This window comes from Vitis vinifera, chromosome 11, assembly GCF_030704535.1.
Source record: "Vitis vinifera cultivar Pinot Noir 40024 chromosome 11, ASM3070453v1".
NCBI classification, from domain to species: domain Eukaryota; kingdom Viridiplantae; phylum Streptophyta; class Magnoliopsida; order Vitales; family Vitaceae; genus Vitis; species Vitis vinifera.
The window spans coordinates 704,057-718,410 of NC_081815.1; the positions used below are offsets into that span (position 1 = coordinate 704,057).

A 14,354-nucleotide genomic window follows, 5' to 3' on the forward strand; every position below is an offset into this window, starting at 1 on the left:
TAGGGTAGATGAAGATGGCGAAAAAAAACACCTAAAACAATGAGGAAAAATGGGGACTATTCAGATAGATTCATCATTTTTATTCCTTAAAATATTTTGCTCCATAAATAAGATCAAATGGCCATGCTATGATGGAGAGGAGGGGCTCATTGTAGCTCCCCCAATTACAGGGGGACTTGGTCAACAGAAGATTGAAGCCTCTCTCATCTCCTCACTCTTCTCCGGCTAAATTCTGAAATTCCTATTCTTAGAATCTGATTGTAAAGCCTGAGGTGAATCACCAAATCTCCCAAAGCCACACAACAGACACCCCCCACCATGACACACCACCGTCACAAAACGAAACAAAGCTACCCAAGAAACAACTCACAGAACGCCCCATTCTCTCCGGACAGCGGCACGTTTCTTCCGGAGGTTTCGTATTTCCGGCTAGGCAATGGCCGCTGTTCGTCTTCTTCTCAGGTCTCACCTTCTTATCTTCTTCTTCCTCTTCCTTTCCTTCTTCCCTCTTTCCCTCTCCTTGTCAGAGAATGAGGCTCTCCTCAAACTCAAGAAATCTTTGGTCCATACTGGCGCTCTTGATTCTTGGGTTCCCAGCTCTAATCCTTGCCAGGGCCCATGGGATGGGCTCATCTGTTTAAATGGCATTGTCACTGGTCTCCGTCTTGGGAGTATGGATCTTTCCGGGAACATCGACGTTGACGCGTTGATTGACATCCGTGGCCTTCGGACTATCAGTCTTACCAACAATTCATTCTCTGGTCCACTGCCGGCGTTTAATCGTCTCGGTTCTTTGAAGGGTCTTTACTTAACTAGGAATCAGTTCTCCGGCGAAATACCTTCTGATTACTTCTCCACTCTGACGTCTCTGAAGAAACTCTGGCTCTCTAAAAACAAATTCACGGGACAAATTCCGAAATCGGTGATGCAGCTAACCCATCTTATGGAACTGCACCTCGATGATAACCAATTCTCAGGGCCCATTCCATCTACACTGCCACTGTCGCTAAAGTCTCTCGGCCTGTCAAACAACAAACTGGAAGGGGAAATTCCAGAGACTTTAGCCAAATTTGACGCCAAAGCATTCGAAGGAAACGAGGGGCTTTGCGGGAAGCAACTGGGCAAGCAGTGTGAGCAAGCAAACAAGGCATTATCGCCTTCGCCTCCGCCTCCGCCTCCGTCTCCAGAGATCGAGAAATCCAAGATCAACATCTCAAAGGTCATGACCATGGCGGGGATAGCATTCTTAATGATAGCCCTCTTGGTCTTCACGTCGCTCGTTTCGTCGAGCCGCAGAAAGGAGGAGTTCAACATTCTGGGCAAAGAGAACCTGGACGAGGTGGTGGAAATACAAGTATCAGGGTCGACCCGAAAGGGAGCCGATTCGTTGAAGAAAGCAAACGGATCAAGCCGGAGAGGGTCCCAGCACGGGCGGGCCAGCGTGAGCGATCTGGTGATGATAAACGACGAGAAGGGTTCCTTTGGGTTGCCGGATTTGATGAAAGCCGCGGCTGAGGTTCTGGGTAACGGTGGGTTGGGGTCGGCGTACAAGGCAGTGATGGCGAATGGCCTGGCGGTGGTGGTGAAGAGGATGAGGGAGATAAATAGATTGGGAAGAGATAGCTTTGACGCCCAGATCAGAAAGATTGGGAGACTACGCCATGAAAACATACTGACTCCATTGGCTTACCATTACAGGAAAGAGGAGAAGCTGCTGATCTCCGAATACGTTCCCAAAGGCAGCCTACTCTACGTCATGCATGGTAACTACTTCTGCTACCCATTTCTCTTTCACCTTAGCTGATCTCTAGCTGAAATTCAACCCCATGATTCTTCAGGTGACCGTGGAATTTCTCATTCTGAGCTCAACTGGCCGACCCGATTGAAGATCATACAGGGAATAGCCAGTGGGATGAATTTCCTCCACTCCGAATTCGCATCCTTGGACCTGCCCCATGGAAATCTCAAGTCCAGCAACATTCTTCTCGATGAACACTACGTACCACTTCTCACAGACTACGCCTTTTATCCATTAGTCAATGCGACCCAAGCCTCCCAAGCCATGTTCGCATACAGGGCTCAAGACCAACATGTTTCCCCCAAGTGTGACGTCTACTGTCTGGGAATCGTCATTCTTGAAATCATTACTGGGAAATTCCCCTCCCAGTATCTCAGCAATGGCAAGGGAGGAACTGACGTTGTCCAGTGGGTCAAATCCGCCATTGAAGAGAACAGAGAGACGGAGCTGATAGACCCAGAGATAGCAAGTGAAGCTTCAGAAAGGGAGATGCAGCGGCTCCTCCAGATCGCCGCTGAATGCACTGAAAGCAACCCTGAAAATCGACTAGACATGAAGGAAGCCATTAGGAGGATACAGGAGATAAAAGTTTGAGGCATTCCAAAGATGTTAGATGAATTTATAAAAGCAGCTCTGTAGTTTGGTATATGGGTGGGAAGAGGGCTGTGATCATCAGCAGCGTCTTCTCCAAAACGATGATCTAAGCAGGACAGCTTTGAAATCAGAAGAGGCCAAGCTTTGTTTTTGGAACGTCTTATCTAATCAACAGCCCCATGAATCTTGGATGGCATTGCAGAAGCTTTGGCCATGCTTTTTGCCCTTTTGTTTTGTTTTTGTTTTTTTTTTCTGAAGACAGCACAAGGTTCAGTTCTTAATGTGTCATATACTAACTTTTCATACAGATTTGAGTTTTGTTCTTGCAATTCTTCAGATTGCCAAGTTGTGAATTCTGTTCATTATCATTTCTTAATTTCAATGTTTTTTTTTATTCTTAATTTCGCTACCATTCACCAGTCTGATTTACTGTCATAGCCTTGTGCCTTGAGGACCATGACACAGTCATATAAAATTGGATCCTCTCACATGTGGATCACATGTAGCAGAAATTTTAGTCAGCCCCCTGATGCGATTTCCTCTTCTTCCGTGTCTGAGCTTCGTTCAGAGATGAAAGAAAATAAAACATACAAAATAAAAATAAATTTAAAGTTCATAAATTATTTTGGTATGTTTTATTTAAATTTATTTATTTATTTTAATATATGAGAATTAAATAATTTAAAAATTCTAAAATTTTAATTATATTTTATATTCTTCCATATTTTTTTATGATAATTGTGATATGAAAAATTCATTTAATTTCTTAGGATCAAACATATCGTTAATGTCATGGTTTTTAATCTTGTTATATGTTGATGAATCTAAAGGCTGGAAATCCCACTACCGTTTTCTAAATCTTGGAAAAAGACCACTGTTATGGTAATTCTAATTTTCAAGAAAAATGTAAGGGTACGAAGGTTTATGTAGACCCCCTCTTTGGCTTTGTTTTTTTTTATATATATATGCATTTATATTTAGCCTTCCTGCCACTTGGGAAGCGTCGGGAGGATGACATTTGAAGGGGGGGACCTCCATGCACGAGGAAGCTACATCGGACACGGCAAGAGACATGGACAGCCATGCTGGTGGTCAGAGACACCATGCTTGCTGAGGGAAGGAACAGTAGGGCAAGTAGTGGCTTGCCAAAGAAGACAAGGACAGGGTGAGATCGAGAGAGAGTTTTTAGGGAGCTTGGGGAGGAGAACATGGTGGCTAGAGAGTGACGAGCAACTTGAGGAAAAGAGGAATGGCAAGCGAGCTGTCGGAGCTGGAGAAGGAAGGTGGTGTCTGAAGGAAGGAAGTCTACCCGAGGGCTTTTTCAGGTAAGTTTGCGGGATACTCCTCTTGTTCATTTTCACTTCCTCTGCTCTTCATCATCCGTTTTTGCTACTCGAGCATCATTAGTTTAGGTGTTTATGGATCGAGTTTTGGCCGAATATGAGCTTGTTTTCATGTTTGCTCTGCTTTGGTTGTCTCACCCGTTTTAGACCCATCGAGTGCAGCATGAAATGGGGTCTGGATAATAGATTGCTTATTCTGTTTTGAGCATGCTCCGCTTTCCGAGCCCCCCCCTCTTCTTGCTTTTGGAAAAAATACCTACCATTGTTTTTCTAAACTATCAGGAAGCTTTAAAATGTTTTAGTTCTGAATGGTTTCTAAATGTGACACCTTATCGAATATTGGGTGGTGAAGCTCAGATGGTTCAGATAATGCTGAAACCACAAGAAAAGATTATTGCAAAACCTGGTTCCACGTGCTACATGTCTGGGTCCACTCAAATGGAGAATGTTTATATCTCCAAAAATGAAGTAGGTATGTGGCAGTGGGCTTTCGGCAAGGCTGCGGCAAGTGTAGTTCTTCTCAATCAAGGTTCAGGTGATGGCTTTGTTGGAACCGTTGCACCATCTCTTGCAAAAAAATCTTCCCGATTGATTCGGCAATGTTTGACGGGAAGAGAGCTGCGAGACTTTTTTTGAGAGAGAAAAATCTGGTGACTCATGGGAGAGAAAAAAAAAAAACGAGCAGGGGGATATTTTCTTTTTGAAGAAAAGAAAAGCTGGAGAGGTGGGAGTTTGGAGAGCTTGCATTTTGAATTGCACAGCTTTATTTTTGGGCAGTAGGTGTGGACGAGTGGGGCAGGCTTCAATGGCGTTTTTGGTTTTGGATGGAAGGGAAATGATGGTTGATGAGTGTAAGTGGAGTTTCCAGGAAGAAAACTTTAAAGAATAGGTTTGTGGCGCCTTTTTGTTTTCCATTTGTTTGTTCCTCATGTTGAGTGCCTGTACACGTTATGGTTTTCTTTTATTTGTTTATTCCTCATGTTGAGTGCCTGTGCACATTATAGTTCTAAGGCCATTTTTATTTTATTTCATTTTATTACTTTACTAGTTTCCTTCAACTTTTGATGTCCAAAAATTTCATTTTTAAAATTTTAATCTTAAAATAATACACCCAAAAAAATTAAAAAAAAAAAAAAACCTCCAGTTTTAATTTAATTTCTCAAAGTTACAATTTTAATTTAATTTTTCAAAAACTCCCATTTTTAAAAATTTAGTTTTCGAAACTTTAACTTTCCAATCTTTAATTATTTTCAAATTCTATTTTATTTTTAAAAATTTCAATCTTTAAATAATCTTCCAAATTCCGAGTCCCAAATTTAATCTCCAATTTTAAAAATTCCACTATTTGTTCATTTATTTATTTTTTAAAATCTCATCATTAAGTGTTTATTCAAAATTCTGATTTCTAAATTTAAATTCTAATTTCCGAAATTCCAATTTTCACATCAATTTATTTAATCATTATTATTCTATTTATTTACTTATTTGTTTATTTTTAAAATTCAATCTTTAAATAACTCTTCAAAATTCTGTTTTTTGAACTTAACTTCCAAAATTCTCATTCTTAAATTCAATTCTGAAGACTCCAATTTCCAAATAATTTTTGAGACTCCAATTTTCAAACAAATTTCAAAAATCCAGTTTTCACTCGAATAGTTTTAATCCCACTTTAGTTTTCAAATAATCTTCTTTTTCTCTTAATTTTATATAAACATGAATGTCATTTTCATAATTTTAGAATAATAGAATTTATGGAATTAATTCATGCAAAAATGAATTGGGCTTTGGTGGGGGCCCTACATATGGGACTTCATGATGGATTGATTGATTTATTTATTTATTTGCTATGCATGATTGATTTACTCTATTCCTTGATATGCGCTTAATTATATTTGTTCATTGTTCACTAACCATGTTTCATGATAGCGCGTTCGTGATTGCCGTCCAGGTACGCATCTATTCATATTTCGCTCATTCTTTATACATGCTTTGCTTCTCATATTGTGCATGATTGATTTGACTATTCATCGATTTTCTTGTTGACTGCCACATCAGCTTCATTCTAATAGTAGAGACCCGATTTTAGGGACTTAGAGGGGTGCTACGGTCTTTACCGTACCTTCCCGATAAGTAACCTGACCCCTGAACCCGATCCGGTTTTTCACAGATCACCTTTTCCAAAATAAGGAGTCACATTTAGGGTTTTTCTTTCTTATTTTGTTTACCCTTTAAAAATAAAACAAAAATAAGTGGCGACTCCAAGTCATTTTCTTAATCAATAAAAATCAATTTTTCAAATAAAATAAAAATCGAGCTCGCCATCGAGTGGGGAACGCATTGAGCCGAAATGCGGGGTCCACAGTTTAACATATTGGTTTGGAAATATACACTTTTCAAATGTATTACCAAAATTTGATGGTTTAATAAAGATATATGTATATTATATGACATCGTATCTTATTAAATAAAATATGTACACCTTAAAATATTATTTTTAATTAGAATATAACATTTCTAACTAGATATGTTATATCATGATTATTAATTTATTAAATAAATAAAAATTAAAATATATTTCATCATTAATCTTATCTTATATTTAATTCCAAATGTAATAATATAAGTCATGAGATTAAAATAATAAAAAGATAATTAAATTTTTTAAATGAGCAAACTAGTAATTGTCCTATCCAAATTTGGGACAAGGGCCATGATTGTACTTTCACTCCTTTAGATCCGAATTTTATTGATCAATAATTATAAATATATTTTATTTTATCGAAAAATTGAAAAATAATACTCATACTACCTTTTTTCTAAAAACACGATAATAAACATTCAACCACGCTTGGTCAACCGTCAACCCAACCAACCCTGTAATAGCCATATCGCATCTGATTGACACGTGTATGCATCTGACACTGCTACGTGGAGGCCAGAAATCTCATTCAAATCAAGTATCAAACCACCAATAACTCAAAATCAAAATCACTCTCCCTCTCTGAAAAGCACAGTCGATGAAATGTATCGGTCGGCGGTTAAGACTCTCCTTCTTGCTCCGGCGGCGCGCCACCGGTTCTCCCATCTTCGAACTCTGCTGATAAATTCTTCTAGGTTTTCTACAGTAGCTGCCTCTAATCATCAAAGCCCTAATGATGAATGTAAACCTCCTCAGGTGCAATATGCAGGTTCATCATCATCAGCGCCATCAGCATCATCATCGTCATCGGAGTCTGCGTCTTCGTCAGCGTCATCAGCGGCTGAGGAGGCGCCACGTCATGAGGGTCAGAGCCCGAGACAGCGACGGCACAGAGCTGAGTACCAAGATGAGCAGGCTCGTGTCCTCCAGGCCTCTCTTCATCATGTGGTCTCTGCATTCTCCCTTCCATGTTGTTCGTTTTAGTTTCGGCTGATTACGTCGTAATTATATGGTTTTGTTTGCGAAATTGGTTTTTTAAATTAATGCTATTGTACACACAATGGGATGATTCGATTTCAACTGAGTGTGGATTAATTTGTTTGAAAAATAGAAATTTGAGAATAAGTGAATTGAATTGGATCATTGGAGTTAAGAAATGCCTTTATTCACAATGTTGAATTGGGGGTTTGGTGCTCAAAGAGAGAGGGCCATCCTAATGCCTCATTGGTTGTTCACTGGAAGTGTTTGAATTTTGATCTGAATTAGGGTTTGGTTTGGTGACCTGTTGGTTTGCAGGCACGGTTGGGATGGACTGAAACAGCCATGATTGCAGGTGCTAGGGAGGTTGGTGTTTCCCCTTCTATTGTCGGATCTTTCCCTAGGAGAGAAGCTGCCCTAGTGGAGGTATATTCCATTCTTTCGCCCTCCCTCAACCTTTCTTGTGAAGGGAGTATTGAATTTTGAATGAATTATTTTTTGCAAACATCCATTGCCTTCAAATCAATTTGTGAATCTGCTTGGTGATGACTTTCTTCTTCTTTTTTACCTTTTCAGTTTTTCATGGATGACTGCTTGCAAAGGCTTATTGATAGAATTGACTCTGAAGAGGAGTTGAGAAACTTGATACCTAGTGAGCGCATCTCAAAACTTGTCAAGATTCGCCTAGAAATGCAAGCTCCCTATATATCAAAATGGCCTCAAGCTCTTAGCATTCAGGTATATTTCTATGTATCCTTTGCTGTCTTCCAGAGTTGGGAACCTGTTTTAACTGAACCGATAAACACCAAGATACTTTCTTTAAAAAGAAAAAAACTTTGTGCTCCTTTATTGACAGGCACAACCATTGAATGTCCCTACAAGTTTTAAGCAGCGGGCAATGCTGGTTGATGAGATCTGGCATGCTGTGGGTGATGAGGCATCTGATATTGATTGGTATGTGAAGCGCACCATACTTGGAGGAATTTACTCATCAACTGAAGTGTACATGCTGACTGATAGTTCCCCAGGTTTACTTTCTTCACTCTCCATGTGCTTGGAATTTTTATACACTTGGACATGTTTACTTGGTTTGTGCGTGTTTCGTACGTTTTCATTGGGTTGTGGGTTGTACACTTGGACTGTCCAAACTTGAACTTTTACTGTATAGTTCCATCCACCGGAATAATTATGATTGCCATTTCTTTTCTTCTTTTGTCTTTTCCTGGATTTCTCCTGAACGGCATTTACTTATCCTTCCCTTTTGGTTGCGTGTGCCTTGCAATGCAAGTGGGAATCACACATTGCTAAAGCACCATGGGAAGAGACTGCAGCCAAATGGGGAGCACCAATTTCTGTTATATTCAAGAGGTGCTTCATGAAGTTGGCTGTCCGTTTAATGGGTCAACCTCCAATCCTCATTAGACAGACAAGATGATAATGTCTTTGCATAGGTGCCATTACATACATAATATTTCATTCCGTGGCATATCTATTTTTGGCAGACTTTGGTGATACATGGACATTCTTGGACAGTCGAGTTAAAGATGCTTTTGATCTGAAGAAAACCATTCAAGAGGTAGTCTTATCTGGTTCTCTACTTTCCCTCTTTTTCTTGTCAGGTTTTTGGTTTTTTTGGTAATGTTTAAAACTCCTTTCTCTGGTGAAATATCTGCAGGCACAATATTTAGCTGAAGCTGTTGGTGCAGGAATAGGGAGCTCCCTACAAGGATTTATGAAGAAAGCCTTTCCAGGTTCATCGGCAACAGGATGATTTCAAAGATCTCCGTAGCAATCATGACTTCCCAGTCACTTTTGATTTGAGGAGTTCTGGAATTTAGATGGTGCTTTTTCCCCTCCTTGTTATCTAGTTCCAACCTCTTTGAAGGGATGGAGATTGGAAGAGATGCTATGTTTATTGATTTTGTCATGGATTGTCTTCCAAGACTGCAAATTTCCTTCAATATGATCTTTATTATGTTTTTTTTGTTCTTTTTAATAATCTCCCTATGTTTGGAGGAGGCTTTTGATGATTTTAATAATGTGAACTTGAGAGGGAAATGAACTATGTCAGTCTTTGGCAGTATTTCCCCCAACAAACAATAGGAGCATTTCTGATTAAATATATATATATATATATATATATATATATATATATATATATATACTAAAAAAAGAATGTGTAGAAATGTTTATTTTGAGCAATGTATTCATAAATGATAAACATGCTTAGTAGGGAAAGAGTTCCTTGGATGTATTATTTAGTATTTTTTCTTTCCATATCCAGTCTTGCTGGACACAACTAGGCCTTCACCTGGATAATAAGATTGGAATTATAGTTCCTTCCAAGTTATGATTAGGTAAAGGGAAGGTAAATGCCTTTCAGTTTTGGCCTTCAAAAATTCTATTCATGACATCCTCCTAAAGCAACCGAAAGGAGGCAATCCAAAGGTTCATCTCAAATTTAAAGTTAAACATCATTCTCACCCTTTTCTGATTCCTTTGCTTTATATGCATCACCAGTCTTTTCCAGCCTCTTGCATCTGTTCTCTCTTATCTCGTCTTCAGCAAGTTGTTTTTCAGGGCACAAACATGGATTTTGATGAGAAGCAGGCTGTTGTCTGTGACAATGGGTCTGGCTTAGTGAAGGTAATTCATTTATGACCTTTCATCTCCTCTTATAGTTGTAAAATGTGCATTACACAATGAGCTTTACCGTCTAACATGACAGTTTGTGAAGTATCCAATCAGCGTTCTCAGGGCTGAACTGAAATTTTAACACACACCTTCAATTGCAGGCTGGTTTTGCTGGAGACGATGCACCATGTGTAGTTTTTCCTAGTGTGATAGGCTGGCCCCGAAACAAGCATGCGATGATTGGCATTGGACAGAAGGAAATGTACTTAGGAGATGAAGCTCAAGCAAGACGTGGTGTCCTCAGATTAAGTTACCCCATTAATCATGGAATGGTGAGAGATTGGGAAGCAATGGAGAGACTCTGGCAGCACACTTTTGAGAAGGAGCTCAGGGTTTCCATTGAAGAACGACCTGTCCTCTTAACAGAGCCACCCTTGAATCCTAAGTTCAATAAGGAGAAGATGGTGGAGATCATGTTTGAAGCTTTTGAAATCCCAGCCACCTATGTTGCAATTCAAGCTGTGCTCTCCTTGTATGCCAGTGGCCGAACCACAGGTAAAACTAAGTCATCTCTGTAATAAGAAGCTGCCTACAGAAACTTCTTCAAATAACACCAATTTCTGCAGGTATTGTAATGGACTCTGGAGAAGGAGTCACACATGTGGTTCCCATCTATGAGGGCTATGCACTTCCACATGCAATTCAACGTCTCGATCTAGCAGGCAGGGACCTCACAGACTACCTCACCAAGATCCTAACTGAAGAAGGCTACGTGTTCACCACATCAGCTGACAGAGAAATTGTTAAGGACATAAAGGAACAAACCACATACGTAGCAATGGATTTTGAGAAGGAACTAGCCACATCAAGGGAAAGCTTAGAGCTTGACAAGCAATATGAATTGCCAGACGGGCAAGTCATAACAATCGGAACAGGACGGTTCAAGTGCCCTGAAATACTATTTGATCCAAGCAAAGTGGGAATAGAGTCATGTGGAGTACATGATATCGTGTTGAAGTCAATTAGAAGGTGTGATATGGATATCAGGAGAGACATGTATGGGAATGTGGTGCTTAGTGGGGGCACTACTATGGTGCCAGGCTTGGCTGATAGGCTGGCGAAGGAGCTGAGCTCACTGGCACCTCCTGGGGTGAGGGTGAGAGTGGTTGCACCACCAGAGAGGAAGTATAGTGTTTGGATTGGTGGGTCCATTCTGGCTTCACTAAGCACCTTTGAGCAGGTACCATTCTTTTTTTGCTATCAAATTGAATATTTACTGGGAAGTATGTATTGTTGGTGATCCAATTAACCTCTCGTTATGGTCTGTGTTTCAGATGTGGATTAAAAAGGAAGAGTACATGGAGTCCGGTTCCTCCATTGTCCACATGAAATGCTTCTAAACACCATTATGGCATAGACCTTTCTTTTTCTTTCATTTGGTGGGGTTTCATCATTTTACAATGTACTCCTCATTTTCTTCCCTTAAGCTGAATCAAAAGCTGTCTTGTATATTCTTGTCGTATTTCAATTGAGTTCCAAAAGTGCTTATATTTTGAGAGCAGTTTTCGGACAGTCCCATCAGGATATAGTGTACAAATACTGATTATTTCTAAAAAACGGACACTATGAGTCTATGATGAGATGAGTCAATTGGATGAAGTAATGCAGAAAATGGAATCATTTTCCATATTTTGAACAGTTGAGCGACAAGATCAGGGCCTGGTAGTTAAAGTGTTTTGCATTAACAATAAAAGAAAAACCATAAGCACTTGGCAGAGAAGAGTAAACTACTAAATTACATTAAAGGCCATATCGTTTAGATGGTTGAACCACTAAAAAGGAAGTATGGTGCTTGGATTGTTGGTTCCATCTTCTCCATCTGGACAGTGTCGCAGATGTGGATTACAAAGGAAGAGTACATGGAGTAGGGTCTTGTTCCTCCATTGTCCAGATGAAGTGCTTTTAAACACCATTACGGCATACATGGAGTAGGGTCTTGTTCCTCCATTGTCCAGATGAAGTGCTTTTAAACACCATTACGGCATTGGGCTTTTCTTTTTCTTGGTGGGTTTCGCAGTTTTACAATGTTCCCCAGTGTCTGAATCAAAAGCTGAAGTTTATGTTTCATTGTGTTTCGATTGAGTGCGAAAAGTGCTTATATTTTGAGAGCAGTTTTGAAACAGCCAGAAATCAAAATTATTTTCCACATTTCAACAGTTGAGTGATGAGGCTGAACAAATCTGGGCCATTGAAATGGAAGTCCACCAGGCCCAGGACTAGGTTGTGTGTAGATTGCCTACCAAACCAGAAAAATGGGTTGGTGGCCTCGACCATTTTCAGCCTTCTCTATGTATATATTACATGAAAATCTGAATTGGGGGGTAAAGAAGGGGAGCAATGGCGTCTACATCAGAGATTGTTGCCAAGTTGAATCTGCAGCCTCACCCAGAAGGAGGGTTTTTCTCAGAAACCCTCAGAGACACCTCAGTCATTCTCCCCAAATCTATACTTCCCTCCGAGTGTAAGTACTTTAATTGTAGGGGCTGATGGGATCTCGTTTACTCGTATGGTTGTGGGTTTTTCTCCCTCTATATTTGCCTTTTTCATGGTTGGATTTTTCTTACCGCACAATTGGATCTGGGTCAGGATCTTAGACGAATATAAATCAGAATGTTCACGAGTGAAATCCCAGGAACACTTTAGCCCTTTTGTTTCTTCCATTTTCTCTGGTCTTTCTATAAATCCATCGTTCCCTCATGTTCTGGTCTCGATGATCTCTTTTCCAGTGGTTCTTTCCAAACTCGAATTTTGCTGCTTTGAACCTCAGAGTGGGCGTAGGTCGTAAGTGAATACCGAAAAGGCGAAAAGATCACATCGGTTCAGTTTCCAATAATTATGAACTTTGATTATTTTTCAAGAGTTCTATCTTTTATGATTCATAATCGTTTATATTTATTATTATATACATTTTATAAATTCTTTTGAAGTAATTCATTTTTGTTGATTATGATTAAATTAATTTTTATTTTGAACTTTAAAACGAAATTGATTTTAATTATTTTTAAAAACAAATTAAAGGAAACCCATAAATTATTTGTAGAAATGATTTAAACTGCACTAAATTAACCTTAAACAAATTTGGTTTGGTTTGATTTTTTCATCACCTAAAGGTTGGTTCGGTTTTGATTCAAACATAAATCGAACGTACGACCGAACCACATTTTTTTACACCAATAGGGCTCATGGAATCTTAATAAAATGAATTATGGAATCCCTCTTTTTTTGCTAATACTGTTAGTAAAAGTTCATTCTACTGTATGGATTTGTGGGTCATCTCATAATCTTGATTATATTTTGTACTTTTACCAATTTTTGAATAAATACTTCTTTTCATGGGGTTTTCCCTGTTTCTAGCTTATTTTAGGCAAGTATGCAGAAGATCAAATGGAAACAGCTCAGTTCAGACTTATGGATGCTCTCCTTCATCTTCTAGCCTTTAGTGTTCAAGTTCTTCCACCATTCAAGCTTTATTTGTTTCTGATTCTTGACTGAACCCCCTTTATTCTTGAATAAGTTTTCCCATTTCTACATCGTGTATTGCTTCTTTGAATCTTATTGTAGCTTCTCTGCAGATAAGGTTGAACGCCCTGTCAGTACATCGATCTTCTTCTTGCTTCCTTCTGGGAATATATCGTGCCTTCACCGAATTCCATGTGCAGAAACCTGGCACTTTTACATGGGAGAGCCTTTGACGGTACAACAACCATCCTTTAGGTGAATTGCATTAGTTTTAATTTAACCATAAGCCCATATTCATCATTCATTTCTTGGAGTTTTGCCAAGATTTTTGCAAATCATACCAGGACTCAACTGTCTTATCAGGAATTTTGAGTGCTTTCTCTATATCTTTTCTGCCATTAAAGTAGCAGCAAAGGATTGACGATTTGAAATTTATCAATGAAGATCATGTTTAGTTCTTAGAAGTTCTTCCAGTTATCCCATATGCCATTTTTCTTTCAGGTAGTGGAACTGAATGAAAAAGATGGAAAAGTGAAGCTAACCTGCCTGGGGCCAGATATACTTGGAGATAATCAGCAACTGCAGTACACGGTGGAGCCGAACGTCTGGTTTGGTGCATTCCCAACGAAGGACTTAAGCATTCTGCCAAATGGGGTGCCGGAAAAAAATCCAGCAAGGGATGGGGAGCACCACTACTCTCTTGTGGGATGCACTTGTGCACCTGCCTTCCAGTTCGAGGATTTTGAGCTGGGGAAACGATCTGAGCTCATATCACAGTTCCCTGATAATGAATTATTCGTCTCTTTGCTCACCTATCCAGAGTGAATGAAATCCTGTTTTTGAGACTTACAGGCTTCATATGTTTGATTTCTGTACTTTCTACATTACCTGAATCCTTGGGTGGGAATATGAACTTTGTGGGGAGAAGCTGGACTGATGGTCCTAAACCTTAAACCCTAAATGCTTTTATGCTTTGTATTTAAGTGTCATACAGTCAACATTCTCCTGAAATGAAGCTTGCTACAAATTCAAGTAAAACTGCAACCAAGCCAAGATAGAACAGAGAAAG

At 39.4% G+C, this 14,354-nt stretch overlaps 4 protein-coding genes across 4 annotated transcripts; all 4 read left to right on the plus strand.

Moving 5' to 3' along the window:
- The first annotated feature begins 73 nt into the window (after window positions 1-73).
- On the plus strand, window positions 74-2,786 carry LOC109121417 (pollen receptor-like kinase 3). The gene is made up of 2 exons (XM_019223198.2): window positions 74-1,763; window positions 1,839-2,786. Exons 1-2 carry the CDS (start codon window positions 437-439, stop codon window positions 2,390-2,392), a joined length of 1,881 nt encoding a protein of 626 aa, XP_019078743.1. The 5' UTR covers window positions 74-436; the 3' UTR covers window positions 2,393-2,786.
- A 3,909-nt stretch (window positions 2,787-6,695) lies between these two features.
- On the plus strand, window positions 6,696-9,112 carry LOC100261082 (uncharacterized). The gene is made up of 6 exons (XM_002277307.4): window positions 6,696-7,102; window positions 7,451-7,558; window positions 7,709-7,870; window positions 7,989-8,160; window positions 8,635-8,708; window positions 8,808-9,112. The coding sequence occupies exons 1-6, from the start codon at window positions 6,758-6,760 to the stop codon at window positions 8,901-8,903; spliced, it is 957 nt and encodes a 318-aa protein (XP_002277343.1). The 5' UTR covers window positions 6,696-6,757; the 3' UTR covers window positions 8,904-9,112.
- A 121-nt stretch (window positions 9,113-9,233) lies between these two features.
- On the plus strand, window positions 9,234-11,338 carry LOC100266293 (actin). Its single transcript, XM_002277287.5, has 4 exons — window positions 9,234-9,778; window positions 9,928-10,321; window positions 10,393-11,006; window positions 11,101-11,338. Exons 1-4 carry the CDS (start codon window positions 9,641-9,643, stop codon window positions 11,164-11,166), a joined length of 1,212 nt encoding a protein of 403 aa, XP_002277323.2. The 5' UTR covers window positions 9,234-9,640; the 3' UTR covers window positions 11,167-11,338.
- A 282-nt stretch (window positions 11,339-11,620) lies between these two features.
- On the plus strand, window positions 11,621-14,323 carry LOC100255995 (uncharacterized). The gene is made up of 3 exons (XM_002277392.4): window positions 11,621-12,287; window positions 13,399-13,520; window positions 13,787-14,323. Exons 1-3 carry the CDS (start codon window positions 12,164-12,166, stop codon window positions 14,108-14,110), a joined length of 570 nt encoding a protein of 189 aa, XP_002277428.1. The 5' UTR covers window positions 11,621-12,163; the 3' UTR covers window positions 14,111-14,323.
- The last annotated feature ends 31 nt before the right edge of the window (window positions 14,324-14,354 follow it).